An 18872-nucleotide genomic window follows, 5' to 3' on the forward strand; every position below is an offset into this window, starting at 1 on the left:
GGACAATTTGAGATCTAGAATTTTCGGAACATTTGTTGTAAAATTTCTTGCTTGCCTGCCTCTCCTAGGATTTTCGAACATCTAAAAAGTGGTCTAATTTCCCATTTTAACGGATTTTTACCCTAAAAAGGTCACCTAGAATTTTCGGGAGCCATTTTTCAGGCTGAAATTTTCGAAAGTTTTTATCCCTATAATTTTCGGATCACTAGACTTTCAGCTAGGAATTCCGAACAGATGAAAAATTTTTAGGGGATAAAAATGTGCCTATATCTACCGTTTAAATACTAAAATACGTCTAAAATGCTATGTTTAAGTGGTTTTGAACTATATTCTCGTTGGGCGCCCCTGACAAATCATACTATTAGCTACACAAACCCTGGGAATTATGAATTGCCCTTGAGGTGCCCTTTTGCCTTTCTTGACAGCTGCTATCTTCTAAACACTAAAATAACACCCCTCCTTCTTTTACGTTGATTTTTTTCTATTTATTTATTTCCTTATTTACTTAATTATTAAGTTTTTTAATTTTTGCTGCACTGAACAATTAGTATAGGTAATAGCATGATTTGTAGTGATATTTGGCATAAATACCACTAGTGATATTTCGAAATTGTTATACGTAATTTCACGAGCCGTTAGGCGAGTGAAATTTGAGACAATTTTGAAATATCACGAGTGGTATTTATGCCAAATATCGCGTACAAATCATGCTATTATTTGTTTATACTACTACCCGCAAAAGATTTGTAATTTTCACATGTAGGTATTTCAAATTAAGCTGAAATACCACTGCTCTAAGCCAATCAAATCACAGAAATTTCTCATGTAGTAGTATAAGGAAATTAATTTTCAGTTCTCTACCAACTCATCTAATGTGTTTCCGGACTTTTTTCGGCATAACTTTAACCAGACAAAAAAAATTGCCGAAGGTAGGTGCAGCGCTTTAAAAGGCAGACAAGAAAAAGAAACAAGAGGCTTTAAAATATAAATTCAGTAATTCAAAAGTCTTACCCTATCGTGTTCACTATTATGTGCACTGCAATGTTCTTTGCTTGGAAGTAACGGGTAAGCTGAAAGATACGAACAGACAGTGTCGTTCTGGAAAATTGTCTCTTTTCCAGCTGTTCATTCTTGGTTTATCCCATACACAACGAACTTCAAACGTAAATGTTGAAATAGATTTGGTAGAACGCCGTGCAACCCTACTAAAGAAATAATCTGAGCCAATCTGGAGACCTTACGATATTAGTTTGAGCATGTTGACAGGCATCCATGAAACAATGTCGTGTATACAATGAACTTTCTATCCTCTTGGCTTTGAAAACTACCTCACGATCCTTGTAATTGAGAAACCGGGCGACAATTCTGCGAGGCTTGGAGTCAGAGCGAGGTCTAACACACGATAAACCTTTTCTATGACAAAGTCGGTACCGACAAGAGGACCATTATCAATCGAAGGTTTAAAATTCATGTAAATCTGACTATCGCTTGCACGAAATTGAAAGGTAACGTTATGTTTATGAAAAATATAGGGAGAGGTGTAGACTGAGGAGAAAAAGTAATAGACCCAACACAAATTCCTATAGGGTACTCCAAAATACCACTTTGACGATTGGCTTCCTTAAACTATAACAAACTGCCTCTGCCCACGACGTGGAACAGCAAACCAACAGGGAAAACAATACTTACTGTGTCTCTGAGTAAGTCGTTGCCACTTTGCACGTAAGGTGTACAGGCCGTATAAACTCCAGGGTAAAGTGACACGGGGTATTGGTTAGATTGATAGTTCTGGGAACTCGGCTCAGTTAAATTGAAAGTAAACTTATAAGTGATGTACCCTGCAAAATAAATCATATTTGCTTATTTCTACAATTCTAAAAAAGTTTACGAAAAGTCTTTTATAGGAAAGAGGCAATGAAATTCTGAAGTGATGATAATGATGATGATGATTGAAAAAGATGGTCATGATGATGGTAATGATCAGGATGATTTCATAGCAAAAACGAGATAAAATTTGCAAGTCAAGATACTAAAAAATGATTCAAGGTGTGTATTTACCAGGTACAGACACTTCGCATACGAAAGCCTTCGCTTCCAGACAATTTTTGTCAGCCCAGCCACCGAAGTAATTTTGTTTCGTATGTACGATGCAGTTCTCCGACCTGTTACCATTAGGTTCACCTTCCAGCCACTCTGAGAATGGAATTGAGGACCCATCGACCCACACGTAGCGACTCTCCTTAGCAGGATCATGTAGCCCAATCCATGCTTCAGGTACTTTTGATTCTTTAAGTATTGAAAAAAATTGAAAGTGAATCAACGTTACTTGACAATTAAGTGTCGCAAAAGTTTCCTTCAAACGTATCACTATGGGCTGTTACCTATCATCAAGTTAAGAACCAAATCTGATTCCTCTTTGCTTTGTAAAGACGCCAGTGTCCCATTATCAAGAGCACAGCCGTACAGAGCGTCTTCCCAGTTGAGTGGTGTAGTTTTAAGAGAGAAGCAGGATCTACTGCTGTGAGGGAGTTTAGCGTAACCTTCAGGACAGGTGGCTTAAAAAAAAAAGAAAGGAAAACAACAATTCTTTAGTTGTGAGATTGCATTTCTGTAACATGTTCTTTATAACTGGAGATCATAACAGAAAAAGGTACGAAAGTGACCATGATCCTCGTTGATGAATAAACAACCTAAGCGGCGATTGAAAACGAACCTGAAAAGTGTCAAGCATGAACGGCAATTGCAAAGGACAGGGTTCGATTCCCGGTCAAGCCCGACCTTTTTCAGGTTCTTTTTCAACCGCTTACTTTGTTCATTAAACTGAGAGAATCACGTTCACTTTCATATCTTTATCCGCAGTTTAAGATATCACCTACTTATTTCTTTAGAAGAGTGCCTTATGTTGTTTAGCTAGAAAGATATGTTGTCTTTCCTTTACAGTTCTAGCTCAATGCAAGCTTTTATCAGTTGAAATCCTCCAAGAATGGATTGCTTTTTCTGTATTCATTTACTACGACATGAAAACTAGTAAAATGGCTAGGAACGAAGCTGTCGGTTGGGACACGCTTTCATATCGGTCATTTGAGAGGAATTGCTCAGAATTTATCAATTATACTTTGGTCGTGCCTTGATGAATGTATTAACGTATTTTGATATTTTTTTTGGATAAAATTCTAATTTGTGCGTCGATGAACTAGTTCCAGCTTAGTTTAGAATACACGAAGGTTTACCTTTAGGCAATATACCCTTCCACGTTAATTTTTCAATTTTTGACATAGACCAGTTAGGAAAAATCCATGGACACCATAGGGAATATTGCCTTAGTAAAATTGCCAAGTTTGAAAGTGAAACGCCTTAAACAAGCAAAGATGTAGCTCCGCAATGTTGTGTTACAGACGTTTGTATGGGGGGGGAGGGGGGGTGGGAAGGGGGAGCTGGGGGGCAAGTTGGTATCCCAACAATACAAACGTTTGTAAATTCTATTGACTTTTAAGGATCTTTATCTTTGATGTACTTTTCAACAAATCACCTTTAAACTTGGCAATTTTACTAATTTTTTAAAAAACCGTACTGCCAGCTCCCAGGCGAGTCGACGGATTTTCCCCAAATTGTCCATGTCAAAACTTAAAAACAACCGTGGAATAGTCCATTCTCCTTCAATGTGATCACCGTGTAGTAAGCACTCAACTCTAAAAGAGTTTTTGAAATCTGTTTAGACGTGCTTTTCTTACGAATCTTTTTTGTACTTTGATGGGTTCCATATTATACAGAACCATTTAAAAACAATATACACATTGTAGGAAATGGACCTTGTCAGTTATAAATTTTTGACCTGTTATAGACAATCTGGATCAATTTGGGCTTCTGGGAAACTGCCCACCTACCCCTCCTCTAAGCTAACATTAACACTTACTTCTCACTTTGGGTAAAATGATGGCTTAGGGGAGGGGTAGGTGGACAGTTTCCCAGAAACATAAATTGAGCCGACAATCTTCTAATAATAACAAATAAGTTCACTACCCAAAATCGAATCGGGCCTTTCGTATGTTAGTCTCTTAACCCGCAGCGGTAAACTTCCACACCATCCCGCCATAAATTGGAAAAAATTTGAGTACGCAATATATAAAACTGTCCTCCAAACCTGATATATGTGTAGCACGTGGCCTTAACGTTCGCTTTCCCTAAATTTCAACGTAAATCCAACTTGGGCTTAATTTTTAATATTTTTAAGACTAATAAGAACTCGTACTTTTTCTGCTTCTGTATTTTGCTTGTTGTACGTGTTGTTGTTGTTGTTGCTATTTTTGCTGTATTTATACTTAATTTAGGATTGAGTACGTTTTTCACGACTAAAGGCTTGTTTACCAAAGGTGGAATCAGCTGTTAAAGATAGAAACGACCCGTCTAGCAAAGGGAAATAAGCTCCTTTATACCAATTTCAGTCGATATAAACACGTACCTTGTGGCGCAGGTTCAGATATTCCTAAAAAGAAATGAAAGTTTAAGCCTCGCGGACATATTTGAAAATGATAACAACTATTAATTTATATCTAAACACTCAGCTTCTTATTTGTGCAAGAGAGGTCTTATATCAAGTGCTTCAGCCTCACATAGCTGACTATTAGGTACTGCTTTTCTTAGTTTGAAATCTCTGGTGGTTTATCTTTCCTTTTTTCTGAACTAAAAGAATAATCTGACCTGAAGACCCATACAAGTTTAGCATTAAATTTCATGTCAATTTTATGCCTCATCGATGGAAGAGCGTTTCGATTGTTTTAGTGGTGCTTTGACTTAGAGAGAGAGGTCGCTGGTACAAATTCGTGCGCGAAAACGTTTTCTTCGCTGTGTTTCGCTATGAGTTATTACTGTACTAAAATTATCTTGGCTCCTTACAAGTTCAGTTCCAGTTCCAACGTACGAGTTAATTTCGCATTAAAACTCTGAACGTGGCCGTGGAGGCGTTAGAAATTATAGGCAATTAAAAACTTTGCAACTTAACACAGCTATAGATAGAATTGAACTAAATGTTGTTTATAGAGGCTATAGAAATTATTGGCAGCAGAAGATTTAAACTGAACTAAACAGACATAAAAGGACTAAAATGTAAAAGTCTGGGATTCATCATCACTTACCTGTTGCTGGAAGAACGTTTTCCTTAATATTCTCTTTCGCATCCTGTCCAGGATTAAATAACACAACAACGTAATATTTGCTAGCGACATTGTTCCTTTTGAGGCCTCCTCCCTTGGCGAACCCAACTCCAGCTTCTGTGTTCTTTTTCCAAACCAGCTGAGTGAATGGCGATGATTTTGGTGTCAACTTAGGCTCAGCCCAGTCAAAATATTGGACGGCACCATACCACTTTACCACGCATGCCTTTGCAATGTTGCTTCCGCTGCTGTGGCTACAAACCAACTGTCCATATGGGGAAGTGGGATCGATCTTTTCTGTTCCTTCTGCAGCGATTTTCTTTGCCCACTGGTCTGCTATCTGGGATAGTTTCTCTGAGTTATCCACATCGGTACACCCGTGATTATGTCGGAATCCATTGATTCTTATGATTACTTCCATTCTTATGATTACTTCCATGTTAACTGGAACATAAATCGTAAAGGATTATGAACAGGAATTTAAGAATTCTGATAACGAAAGGTGGATTTTACTTACTTAGTTTAATCCAATCAAAGTAAATCAATAAACTAACTTAATAAAATGTAAAAAATACTCCCTGTAACCGACACCTTTCCCCGCAATAGATACTATACGCTTAAATTGGCCATCTCTGTTCTCTTCAAATCACATACGCGCCAAAACAGCACCCGCCAGGTAAGAATACTTCTGATTTTACGTTCCGTACCCGGTGCATTCCCCGCTTCATCAAAGTCCCCGCCAGATGGGTTTAGGGAAACAAAGAACACTGTATTAAACTATTCCCTAGGGGTGGAGAGACCTCACGTTTATGGAAGGTGACGTAGTATATGAAGGGATCCCTATGTAGCTCACTTAAACTCTCCAAAGTTAGTTTTAGCCAATCCAAGAAAATACTAAATAACAGCATAGTCCTTGGTAAGGGTGTTATCGATCGATTTTCACATCAATTCGAAATTCAGAAGGTCATAAAAAGTAGCATAAATTACAGCCTGTTAAAGTATATCGGATTAATAACATAAAAGACCTGCCACGATTTATGATCATATAATACACTTAACGTCGAAACTTTCTTTCGGAACATAGTGTTGGCTGAGATGGGCAATGAACACTGTCTTTCGTGGAAAAAAATAGTATATATTTTCTTATGTATTGTTCATGAAATTTTTTCAGTCGAAATTTTACTTTACCAGGAACAAGGGCTGCAGGAACTCCAGAGGTGCTAGTAGGTCCACTTGTGCGTGGTGTTGATGTTGGCGTGGCGGTGGGTGTAGATCTGGGCCCTGTACCAGTGGTAGGAGCACCAGTTTTAGTAGTGGGCATTGTCTTGGTACCTGCTGAGGTGCCAGTAGGGGCACTGGTGCGTTGCGTTGATGTTGGCGTGGCGGTGGGCGTAGATCTGGGCCCTGTACCAGTGGGTATTGTCTTGGTACCTGCTGAGGTGCCAGTAGGGGCACTGGTGCGTTGCGTTGATGTTGGCGTGGCGGTGGGCATAGATCTGGGCTTTGTCCCAGTGGTAGGAGCACCAGTTCTAGTAGTGGGTATTGTCTTGGTACCTGCTGAGGTGCCAGTAGGGGCACTGGTGCCTTGCGTTGATGTTGGCGTGGCGGTGGGCGTAGATCTGGGTTTCGTACCAGTGGTAGGAGCACCAGTTTGAGTAGTGGACATTGTTTTGGTACCTGCTGAGGTGCCAGTAGGGGCACTGGTGCGTTGCGTTGATGTTGGCGTGGCGGTGGGCATAGATCTGGGCTTTTTACCAGTGGTAGGAGCACCAGTTTGAGTAGTGGGTATTGTCTTGGTACCTGCTGAGGTGCCAGTAGGGGCACTGGTGCGTTGCGTTGATGTTGGCGTGGCGGTGGGCATAGATCTGGGCTTTGTACCAGTGGTAGGAGCACCAGTTTGAGTAGTGGGCATTGTTTTGGTACCTGCTGAGGTGCCAGTAGGGGCACTGGTGCCTTGCGTTGATGTTGGCGTGGCGGTGGGCGTAGATCTGGGCCTCGTACCAGTGGTAGGAGCACCAGTTTGAGTAGTGGGTATTGTCTTGGTACCTGCTGAGGTGCCAGTAGGGGCACTGGTGCCTTGCGTTGATGTTGGCGTGGCGGTGGGCGTAGATCTGGGTTTCGTACCAGTGGTAGGAGCACCAGTTTTAGTAGTGGGCATTGTTTTGGTACCTGCTGAGGTGCCAGTAGGGGCACTGGTGCCTTGCGTTGATGTTGGCGTGGCGGTGGGCGTAGATCTGGGTTTCGTACCAGTGGTAGGAGCACCAGTTTTAGTAGTGGGCATTGTTTTGGTACCTGCTGAGGCGCCAGTAGGGGCACTGGTGCCTTGCGTTGATGTTGGCGTGGCGGTGGGCGTAGATCTGGGTTTCGTACCAGTGGTAGGAGCACCAGTTTTAGTAGTGGGCATTGTTTTGGTACCTGCTGAGGTGCCAGTAGGGGCACTGGTGCCTTGCGTAGATGTTGGCGTGGCGGTGGGCGTAGATCTGGGCCTCGTACCAGTTGTAGGAGCACCAGTTTTAGTAGTGGGTATTGTCTTGGTACCTGCTGAGGTGCCAGTAGGGGCACTGGTGCCTTGCGTTGATGTTGGCGTGGCGGTGGGGGCTGAAATGAAAATATGCTGCACATTAATAAATGCTTAACTTTGCTTTAGGAATCCTTAGCCTTGAAAACATTTTTGCAATGCCAATTTCAATATTTTTCATAGCGGAGCTTTTGTAAGCGTAGCGGTGGAGCCCCGTGGATAAGAAAATTTGCTTATCTATTCGTCCAAGAAATTTCGGTTCTGACAAAATCGTCTGTAGGTAGCTACGTCCAGCCTCCCTATCCCGCCCCTCATGTAATCCGCACGTTTTGGGGGAAATCAGTTACTCCTAAAAGCATGTATCAACAAGGAAGTCAGTTTCACGCTGAAGTCGTGCAAAACAACGGCATAGAAATTTACAAAAAAGTGTACGGCACGTGCAAAGTCCTTGTTTTTGCGAAAAAGAACTTTTTTGCCGCTCTCGTTGCTGTCGCTGTTTAGCATTATACCATTTTATTTTTTGTTTGAGTACATTGAAAGTCATTTAACGAGAGCTTCTCGTTTAGCCCTGGCTAAATCTATACATGTATATTTGTATTTCATAATTGATATCTTAAGCCGTATTAGCATAATAATTTGAATTATTTCGGGTTTATCCATATTGGCAAAGCTTTGATGACGCGTCACTGGAATTCTGCTGTGCCACTTGCGCTCATGAAAACGGCCAAGAGCGTTTAGGCATTTCTTAGAGAAAGGCAAGGAGAATAGATACAGAGAACAACGAAAAGTGTTTTGACACACTTTATAAACATTGCGACGACGTTTTAAGTTTTCAGAGCTTGGTCCAGGTCTAAGTCCATTTGAATCATTTTTTTAAGCATGATAATAATAATAATAATAATAATAATAATAATAAGTATGATGGCTATAATGATAGTCATTTATCTGCGGCAAAGGTTAACTGACAGTTATTGAAAATTTCTTTAGTAGATACATTCCTGTCCATTTCTAGTTGGCCGTTCAAAGTAATTTAAGGCTTAAGGATTTTCCTTTAATCCCCTGGCGGTTTACAAGTGTCTAATATAGTCGCGTTCTTGTGGTATGACCGTCCAGTACAGACCGTTATAAATTCTATTATCACACAGTATAGCCTGAATTAAAGGAGCTGTGTCACGGTTGACTGGTTACGTGTTCCTATTTAGTATGGAGCTTAAGAGATTAGGGACCGGTCAGTATTTACCGCCTGAAGGAGAGGAGAATTTTGGGGGGGATCACTTGATTTTTAAGAGAACAAAAGGGATCATCCGCAACTGAGAACCCAAAAGGGGGGATCACTGAAAACTTTGGAAGGATTCAGAGGGGACACTCAAATTTGCTTGGAAAATAAAGACATTGGAGGAGGGGTCGAGAAAGTCATCAAATGATATTAGGGGGGATCACTTCAGTGAAGTAACATTCAAAGGGGGGATCGACTAAATTTCATCTTGTTTAGCCCCAAATCCTCCGCCCCCTCCGGGCGATAAATAATGACCGGTCCCTTGGTTGGGATGGCGAAATTATACCACCGTGTCAAACAAATATGTTTGCAGAGCTTTCTATTAAACTTTAGAAAAACAGAAATAAGCTTTGAAAAACTGTTATGGAAACAAAATTTCAAAAACGTTAATTGCAATTTGTTTCAAGCTTCTTCAAGGTTGTCCATCCGTGCCTACTTTTATATTTGCTGGATATCTATACCTTCTTTTAATGTTTTGAATGGTTATTTCAATGTTTCACTCAGTTTGGCGGCAGTTCAGACTGTTCGAATTTTGATGAATTTCGTGACCCAACTCTTTTAAGTATTAACGCGGATTTGAAGTAGAAAGGGCTGATCCTTTCATTCTCTTAAATCTGCTATTGCAATGCTGACAATAACAGAAATGTGGGATTTAGAGGACATTTTGACCTCCCTCACTTCCCACTCCCAAGGGTCACATCTCAGCTTTCATGATTCTCGTTTGAGCATGGTCCCCAATACAGTGTACCAAAAGGGAAAAACGTTCAAATCAATCCCATTCAGGGAGCGGACAAATGACTAAGTGGTATAGGTAAAAGCTACATATATTAACTACAACACAGTCTTACTTACTTGTCATAGGCACTTCTTCCTCGACTGCAAAAGGGAAGATAAAACGAAAACAATAAAAACAAGCATAAATTAATAGCATATGATTGCAAATCTAGAAATTGTAATAACAAATGATTGACTAACGAATAGTCATGTTCAGAAATGGCTCAAGTCCTTGAACAATGGTCAGGAGATTATTGACATCCTATTCGATGTTTTAGTGGACAATACGCAACGGGCAAGGAAACAAACTCTACTTTACAAAATAACACATAGATAAATAAGACGGAATCCGCCAGGAAACTGAGTAATTTTAATTTTCAGTGGACAAAAACCTTGTACCAGAATAATCAAATTTCACAACAATTGTGAAAACACAGGTAAAATTCTGAAAATTTGATGTGTAAGATGTAATTTTGTGAAATTTGACATTCATTTTCTCGGGCTCCCATAAGAGATTTTTTTTGGGTGTTATTACAGTTAACTAATAACATCTTTAGCTCTTAAAAAATGTAAAAAAAAGTATGCAATATTCTTTAAATTATTCTGGTACAAGGTTTTCGTCCACTGAAAATTAAAATAACTCAATTTCCTGACGGATTCCATCTAAATAACTCAAACAAGGTTGATTATTCCGCTTCGTTCTTACTTTCACAGTGGAGTCCTGTATATCGCCATGGACAAACACAACGGTAACTGCTGGGTTCATCAGCGTCAATTTTACATGTTCCTCCATTTCTGCATGGGTTGGTATTACACGCTGTTGTGGAAAAAGTAACCGAGTTATTTTACACACCCGGATCACAAGAATATGAGGAAACGTGTAAATATTTTCCTGTGTAAGTCTACTTGGAGTTATGAAAACCGGGTTAGCAAACCTTTTGTAATTTTTCTCAACTTCCCCTGTCTAATAGCTTGTTTACTATGTTGTTTGCTTTGTACTTTTTTGCGGACGGGGGGGGGGGGGGCTTGTTTTGTAGTTAGGGATTTGGGTAGAAGTGGATGTAGACAGAATTACTATCTACCCCCCCCCCCCTCCCTCCCCACTCCCACTTTTTCGACCTTTTTTCGCCCCTGCCCACAATTCTCTCTTAAACACAAGTGACAGTTATTTGAAATCAGTGCGCGCCTATGACATCACAACCTGGGTCAATGATCTTATTGACCCCCACATACAATGTTCAACGTTCTTCCCTTCTTTTCCCCCAATGTTGGCCGCGAAAATGGGTCCACTCAGCTCAAAAACCTATTCCTTAACAACATTGGAAGAAATTAAGAGAAGAATCGTTGGCAAGTGACACAGCTTAAGTGTCACAGATAAATTATTTACGTTCTTCCACCTTATAAGAGAAGAAGAACAAGTAAATGTGCCGCCTTGTGGAAACTGTTTCTCAGAACTTGTTCTTGCAGTGTAGATCTTGCCGAATTGGTACACTGGAGTTGTTAACCAAAGTAAATTTTCAAGATTCGGGTACACAGCCACGTATCACGTGTTATTTCGCACGTGCTATCATTATGACGGTCAACTTCTAATTAGTTCTACTGCAAAATATTGCTATGTGAAAGGCCATTTTTGGGTCTTTCGACGGAAGTATACCTTTGCTAGTACAGTCTAGTTTTTCTACGTTTTGCTAAAGCTTTCTGTTATTTGATCTTTCACGGTTTAACGGACGGTTAACTATTTTCCAAGATGAAAAATGTCAACATAGATTACTTTTTATGTCACGGTAAACCACCAAATAAATTGTTGGCCAAAGGGAACAGAACAATTTTGGGCTTAAAAAGGTTCACTTTCTAAACTACACACTTTCACTGTTTTAACATCATAAACTTTATATTTCCTCCATTTTTATTTTATTTTTTATGAGGCTTTGAAATGGTTAACCGTCTGACAGATCATGATTTCCGCATGGTGTTGACAGGTATGTGATCGCGTGGTTGAACTGCGGTTTCGCCAAAATATTCTGTGCCAGTCATAAAAGCGTTTCGTCGGTGTTTAGCCTTGCTGATTGTACCTTCAAAAAGCAACTCTCGAATCACGAAAATTGGATCTAGGTCTAGTTTCAGCGGGCTAATGGCATTGAACCATAGACCAGTTATTCCAGATAAGAAGGTGATAATTTGTGTTCTATGTTTCATTCAGTTTGTTGTCTATTCCATGCGAAATCCTGTCGTTTATCGGACCGAGAAAAAAGTAGTGTTTTGCTGACTTTTTCAGTTGTTATGTAAGCCTTAACCAGGCACTCTTCCGTTGGAGTTCACTGAACTGGACAATTTCTAGACTGAAATTGCACTGGTTTGAAACTTCACGAAGTCAGATTACTAAATAAATGTTCTAAAATTGGCGTCATTTTAAATGTGGACTCGTTGGAATGTTTCTAGGGGCCATTAACTTACTGCCCGGCGTCAGATAAAGGCTTTTAATCGGCCTAATGAGCTTTATTGTTTTAAATTGCCAAGTAGTATAATGAGTTGTTATTTTTGCTAACCCGTTTTTCAAAAATCCAGGTATAAGTGTTTGTGGGATAAAAAACTTTTATTTCCTTTTTGAGGAGATGTCGATCACTAACGTTATTTTTAAAGACATTTTTTTTCCTTTTTTATATCTCTTCATGTCTCTTTGTTTACATATATGCGTTATTGGCCAAACGTAATTTCAAAACGGTTTGATATTTGCCAAGTTCTTTCATTCATTTTTTATAGATCGAGATGAAGTCGTGGTGCCCAAAAAGAACGAGGCTATAATTCAGCTACCTTGACTGAACAAGCTTTGGTCAGTAAAAGTTAGGTTATATGGCCAACCATGTATTGCCCGCTCGGGTACCCAATCAAAACACAGGATTTGCTGCCTCATCTTGCCCGCCCGCTGAGCAAACAAGAAAATAATAAATATTTCAGTTTGCAATGATGCACTATTGAACATATATCATTGTTATTATGATGATGATGATGATGATGATGATGATGATGATGATGATGGTGATGATGATGATGATGATGATGTACAGTTGAACTCAGTTTTGTTAGTCAACCGGAAAAATTACTTTCAAAGAAATTTTTAACCAGCTCCAGGAGCTGGTTAAAGCTAATAACCGGGGGCCACAAGGATCTGGCCTGAGTGAAGGTGGATTTTACACAATGTTTACATACTAACTAGGCACTTAATTGACACGCGCATGCTCACCTAGCAAATTAGCTGTCACTCCTTCCCTCAGCGGGACTCCACCACCTGTCGGTCAAATAACAATCAATGGCGTTGTTTCATGATAGACACCTTAAGCAACAAAGATAACGACGGCAGTAAAAATGCTGTTAAGATAATGGCATCGTTTTATTTTAAAGTTTATAGTAATCATTATTAGAAATCATGGCTTAATCTGTCAAATGAAGAAAAACTTTCGCCGCGCCGTTTCTCCCGACCCGACTGACTGCCCCTGCGATTCCGAGGATGTCTTTTCCTGAGTTGAATTCTGAGGGGCAGCGTAAGAAAGAGGAATAAATATTCAACATTGCGTGTTGACGTCCTCCAGAAGACCCCGTCAACACGAATTGTGACCAAAGAAAAATTCGCCAAGCGAATCAAATGATAATGAAAGGGACCTGACCACTATTAGGCACGAATCGAACTGTTTTTCTCTCCGTCCAGGACCAGTAAATCCACTCCTTCATCCGCAGCCTATACGTATAAAAAATAGGCAGGTTCAAAAGATTTGGATTCGTTTGGACGGGGTCTTCTGGAGGACGTCCGCAGGGGCACCCAATGGATCTGTTCCTCAAAATATCTGTTCTTCAGCCAATTTGTCGCTGGCTGGGAGGTTTGGGAAAAATAATTTGTCCTTGGAAGGAAAGTGTTGCTAGGAATAGACAATTCAGGGTGTTTGAGGGGATTTGGTGTGTAGTGTCTATAATAGCTGGTATGTGCTATTCAGTGTCAGAAACCTCTTCCCCTTCCCGCTCCCCAATGAAGTCAGTGAATTTCGCCCTCAGGCCAAATCCATTTTTCTATCGGGGCCGCCTTCCCCCGCCCCCTCCCCCTTCACTGAAGAGATAAAGTGTGCCCTATGACCACACCTAAACTAGCCAGTAATTTCTGGACATACGTCTGCTGGGAAAATTCACATTAAGTCAGGTTGCAGGTTGTAGGTGCACCTTGCTGGCTGGCAATTCTTCCATTAGTCTTGCTGGGAGTGAAGAACAGATAAATTTTTTCCAGCAATCTCCCGAAATGCTTCAAATGGCTTCAGAAAGCTTTATTAATACTTTGTTGTTATTTTTAGGTCTTTTTCTCCGTGATCTGCACGGCCATGTCGCGTTTGAGTCTCCCTCCCTTCACGCTATTTGCTATTTTTTTAAAAAGCTAAGCTAAAAAGCTAAGCTTGTCTTTGCGTCAATTGAACTCCAAACATAATGGCCCAGTTTTGTTTCTTAAGACTATCTTTAGGTATTGAAACTGTTTCCTGTCGTATGTTTAAACAGATGAAGAAGATGGCAATGGATTAAAAACTTAATAGTTGGCCCCAATATGTTTGCAGTTTTAGTGTTATACCTGCAAAAATAACCAAACAATCGTTATGCTTATCATTCCCTGATGAAATTTATTTGATATCCTTTCATATCTCCACAGCAGCATTTTTCGTACGGGGCCAGGGCCCTAAGTAACGACGTTAGCACACTGAGAATTGAGCTAAAACAGCAATTATATCCTCGCAACATACCCCTTTAGCCAAATTAGTAACGAAATACAAACAATACACACACCACAACAGGCGGCCGTCAGTAAGGACACAGTTGGCTCCGAAGAAAAATCTGATCACTCTCAATATGAAGTCGAACCTACCCCGGCCGGATCAACACTCGGGGTCTTTAAATAACTAAGAAGCAAGCCTGCCTTTGTAATGACATCTGCAAACGGTTAATTATATACTTTCTCGTCTTCTCGGATAAGGATGAAAAAAACCGTGGGTCCAACAATTACACATCTCTGGTTCTTGTGGGGCGTCAGAAAGACCCACATCACCGTCTGAAAAGAGTAAGGACGTAGACCCCGGTGGTGCGCCAACCTTCACACATCATTCACATCATGGCTTGGATGCGTACAGTAAGCTCATAAGTGGACTGATTGCGACTGCCAGTGGCGGCCTTTGTATGTTAACGTCTGACGTTACTGTTAACATGTTAGTTTATATTAGAGACCTTTAGATGCTAAGACGAGGACGACTACGAGAACGAGATTTCCTCAATACTATGTAGTGCGCGCGCGTGAACCAGCGTTATTTTGGCGGGAAAACGTAATAGACGTCGTCATTCTTTTACGAGTTTTAGCGGGAGGATCGTAGTAGAGGAAAGGAGTTATCAATTAATAGAAGTTTTATCATTTTGTGATCGGGAGAGGACTTAACCTCCTTTAAAATAGAAAACAGTGTTAGCGGCTTTTTTGGTGAATCAAAAGAACAATGAGGCTTTCCGGGGAACCTGTTTTTTGATAATACACGAAAAAAAACTTGAAGTTGAATCTCGTACTTGTAGTCATTCTCGTCATCGAATCTAAAGCTCTGTATTGTAAAGAGGGCGTGGCGGTTCGGTTGTCCTGTCAACCACGATTCCTTTCTTTCCTTCTTTTTCAATCACTAGCTTCAGAGATTCATCAAATAATACCTACCCTCATTAAATGCCTTCTTTATCGTTCTTTCGTTCAGCACTAAACCCCATGTAGCCAACTGGTCAATTTTCATGGGTAGCATCTCTTCCATTCTGTTGTTGCTATTTGGTTTACTTATCGTAAAGTCGTTGAACTCGTCTAAATGCCAAACAGGCGCTTGGATAACCTCGCTTTTTTTTAAACCCGCTACTCCGTTGACGAAATATCTTAGTCCGGATTCTGAAATATAAAAGACAAAGCAAACCGATGATAATTACAAAATATACCTTAAATGCTGACACTGATATTGGATGTCCGGATGATTTCTTGGACGTAAAAAAAATGCTAATTATGCCTCGTTCTCTTGAACATTTACTACATGTATTCAACATCCCGGATGGAACTCATCGAAGCTTTTTTCGGAAAGGCTGCGCCCTAAGGTCCAACGCCTAAGTCTTTTATATACCATGTTTCACACAATATAGGTACCCCTTTCAGATACCTTCTACTGACAAATGGTATCCCTTTCACAACCTAGTTTAGATTACTGCATCCCTTTAATCCCTCCCTCTTAAAATTTATTCCTCTTATCATACTACCACATGAGAAATTTCTGTGATTTGATTGGCTTAGAGCAGTGGTATTTCTGCTTAATTTGAAATACCTACATGTGAAAATTACAAACCTTCTTTTGTGGGTAGTAGTATAGACAAATAATAGCACGATTTGTACGTGATATTTGGTATAAATACCACTAGTGATATTTCAAAATTGTCTCAAATTTCACTCGCCTAACGGCTCCCGAAATTACATATAGCAATTTTGAAATATCAATCGTGGTATTTAAGCCAAATATCACTAAAAATCATGCTATTACCTATACAAATATATCAGTTCCTGTATGGAGCGTCCTCACACTGCCTGCCTCGAATAGCTTTTGCTAAATGTAGGTAGTGTGTATGCTTTATGTATTTCATTGCTAAAATAAAGTTATTATTTTTGTTTTAACTACTTAAAATGCTCAGTCTTTTTATGAGCACCAGCGTGGTTAATGGGAATATGAAGCACGCTCACAATATTTGGCGAATATTCTAGCTGTGTTATAAAACAAATTTAAAGTCATATGTAAAGGTCAAGGTCATTAAGATATTACATGATCATAGAGACCTTTAAAAAATATTCTAAGACGAAGATGACTACGAAAAGGAGATTTTCTCAATACTAAGTAGTGTTGGCGAGTGAACCAACGACATTTTGGCGGGAAACTGTAGCACCCTTGCCATTCTACTACAAGTCTTAACGAGAATGTCGTCGTGGCGGAAACAAGTTATTAAATGTTCGAAGTTTTATTTTTTTGCAATCAAGAGAGGGGGCTTAAACTCCTTCAATGAAAATAACCATGTTAACCTTTCTGGTTAAAAGGGGAGCTGTCTGGGGTGTCATCATCCTCGAATCTAAATGTCTCTCATCATCATGGCACGCACCTTTTTTCCAAGTAAAAGCAAATGAAAACCATTTCCCCAAAGGAATCTGATTTCTAGAAATGATTGTTATCCATATTTGGGGACCATCTGCCACTCTTAACGTCCAGCTATTTTCTTCGTAGAAAAAGGAGAATCCTTTGGATCTGCTGTCTCCTCCACCACTGGAGAGGATCACTTTAGGTACTGACGGGTTGTTCAGAATGTCCGACTCATCAATCCTTCCCCAGAACATCATGGTAATTCCCTTTCTGCAAAAACTGGGGTCACTTATGCACTTTCCTTGAAGAAGAAAAAAAACAGAGTAAGAATTTTTTGTCTTCTGTTATAGCTTATTATTGATGCTAGCGACGGAAATAAATCCGACGGGTCTAGTTCTCTAAGCAGGAGTGCACCTGTGTGGACAATTGCCCTATCGCTAAGAATTCATGGTAGCTAAGGTCATTGAACCATCAGCATAGGTTTATGTGACAAACATTCTGAACACTGCGAAAAATGCGAGAAATGTGATGATAAATGTTAAGCCCGGTGATCGAATATTATACAACTATCCCCCAAAAAGGGAAGGTGAATAGTGATGGAGACGTTATAGACATCACGTATTGAGGCATATATCTAGCGCTTTGCACCACCCCTGACGAGAGCAATTCGACCTTTGTAACTTTTCAATAAATATGAAAAAGAAGTAATTTTACTTTGTATAAGGCGTCACTTACAAAAAGTGTTTAAAAATATTTTTGATAACTTTTCAGGGATTTCGTCAACTGCATTTTCATCAGTTTTGTTGCATTTTCAGTAAGAAAACGATTTTTTCCCATAAATATCAACAAGCCAAAGTACGTCACTATTTTGTGTATTCTTTAGCACAGCTACTTTAAGTATAGTTAAAATTGTCTTCCTAAAATGAATTATTATATACTAACACAGTGGATAGTGTTTTTCTCGAGCTCTGATTGGCTACTCAAACTCGAGATATCCAGTGCTATTCACTGATTCATCTCCAGGCTCTGAGCGACCCCAAACTCCCGTAAGTTATGAGCAAAATGGCTTCCCCGCGCGGTTTGCTGCCTCAACAAACGAAGACATTTCACAGATAAACGAAGAAGCTGTTCCCGAAAAACACAAAGAAGGCAGTTTCTACAGATAAAGCTTTGTCTGTTTAACCTGAATTTCTCGACGAAACCGGTGAAAAAGTTTCCTGTTTACAAATGCAAATTAAGTCTTGCGTTACTTTCATTAGCTGACAAGTTACGTTTATAAATAATTAAATGAAATGTTTTCTTTTTTACGGAATGGTTTCAAATACAGAAAGAATTTCCTTTTTTTTTTTAAAGAAATGTCCCCGTAACAGCTAAACTAATACCTTCAAAAGTTTTTCTATTTATCGGCAAGAAAATGTGACGGCCGCTCGGTCACATGCCGCCTAAAATTGTAATCGTTGGCAGCAATCAATGAGTTAAAAATCGTTTTTTTTAAAATCGTTTTTGGCTCAATTATCTCACTGTTTTAGTATATACTAAAACAATTTTAAAAAAAGACAATCACTAGTTTTTAAAGTACTGCCTTTTGATTTGCCTTTTGTATTTTTTTACGGAGTCCTGTTTGTGATAGGACTGATCATTCTCACCGCTTCGCGGCTCGGTAATCAAGCACCACTAGCTAGTATACCTCCACTTCGGTGAATAATTGTTATTTATCCTAAAACGAGTACGCATTTCAACTCCTAACCCAAAAGAGTGACGGGAGTCAATGAAAACGCGCGAAACAATGCTATCCATTGAGTGAAAAAAACATATTCTAAATGAGAATGATCAGTGCTTAAAATACGTGAGATATACACTGCAGATTAGGAATTAGAACGAGAGGCTTGTAAACGAATGTGATGACCTAAATACAACGACTAGAGTGTAATATAGTCTTGTTGTTTACGAACTGAATCTCACAGTATTTGCACCTGACCATTAGAAATATCGCGTTT

General features: G+C 39.7%; 1 protein-coding gene across 1 annotated transcript in view; it reads right to left on the bottom strand.

Moving 5' to 3' along the window:
- LOC140934183 (uncharacterized) overlaps window positions 1-18872 on the bottom strand; it is a 30719-nt gene that overhangs the window by 1988 nt on the left and 9859 nt on the right. The window contains exons 6-17 of the mRNA XM_073383854.1: window positions 16898-17176; window positions 15435-15653; window positions 12960-13004; window positions 10425-10535; window positions 9797-9820; window positions 6339-7748; window positions 5133-5594; window positions 4460-4483; window positions 2382-2555; window positions 2059-2286; window positions 1690-1838; window positions 1012-1070 (exon numbers count right to left, since the gene is read on the bottom strand). Of these exons, the coding sequence (XP_073239955.1) occupies window positions 1012-1070; window positions 1690-1838; window positions 2059-2286; window positions 2382-2555; window positions 4460-4483; window positions 5133-5594; window positions 6339-7748; window positions 9797-9820; window positions 10425-10535; window positions 12960-13004; window positions 15435-15653; window positions 16898-17176 (3184 nt within the window). The remainder of the gene's footprint in view (window positions 1-1011; window positions 1071-1689; window positions 1839-2058; window positions 2287-2381; window positions 2556-4459; window positions 4484-5132; window positions 5595-6338; window positions 7749-9796; window positions 9821-10424; window positions 10536-12959; window positions 13005-15434; window positions 15654-16897; window positions 17177-18872) is intronic.

Source organism: Porites lutea, chromosome 4 (genome assembly GCF_958299795.1).
Source record: "Porites lutea chromosome 4, jaPorLute2.1, whole genome shotgun sequence".
Taxonomy (NCBI): Eukaryota; Metazoa; Cnidaria; class Anthozoa; order Scleractinia; family Poritidae; genus Porites; species Porites lutea.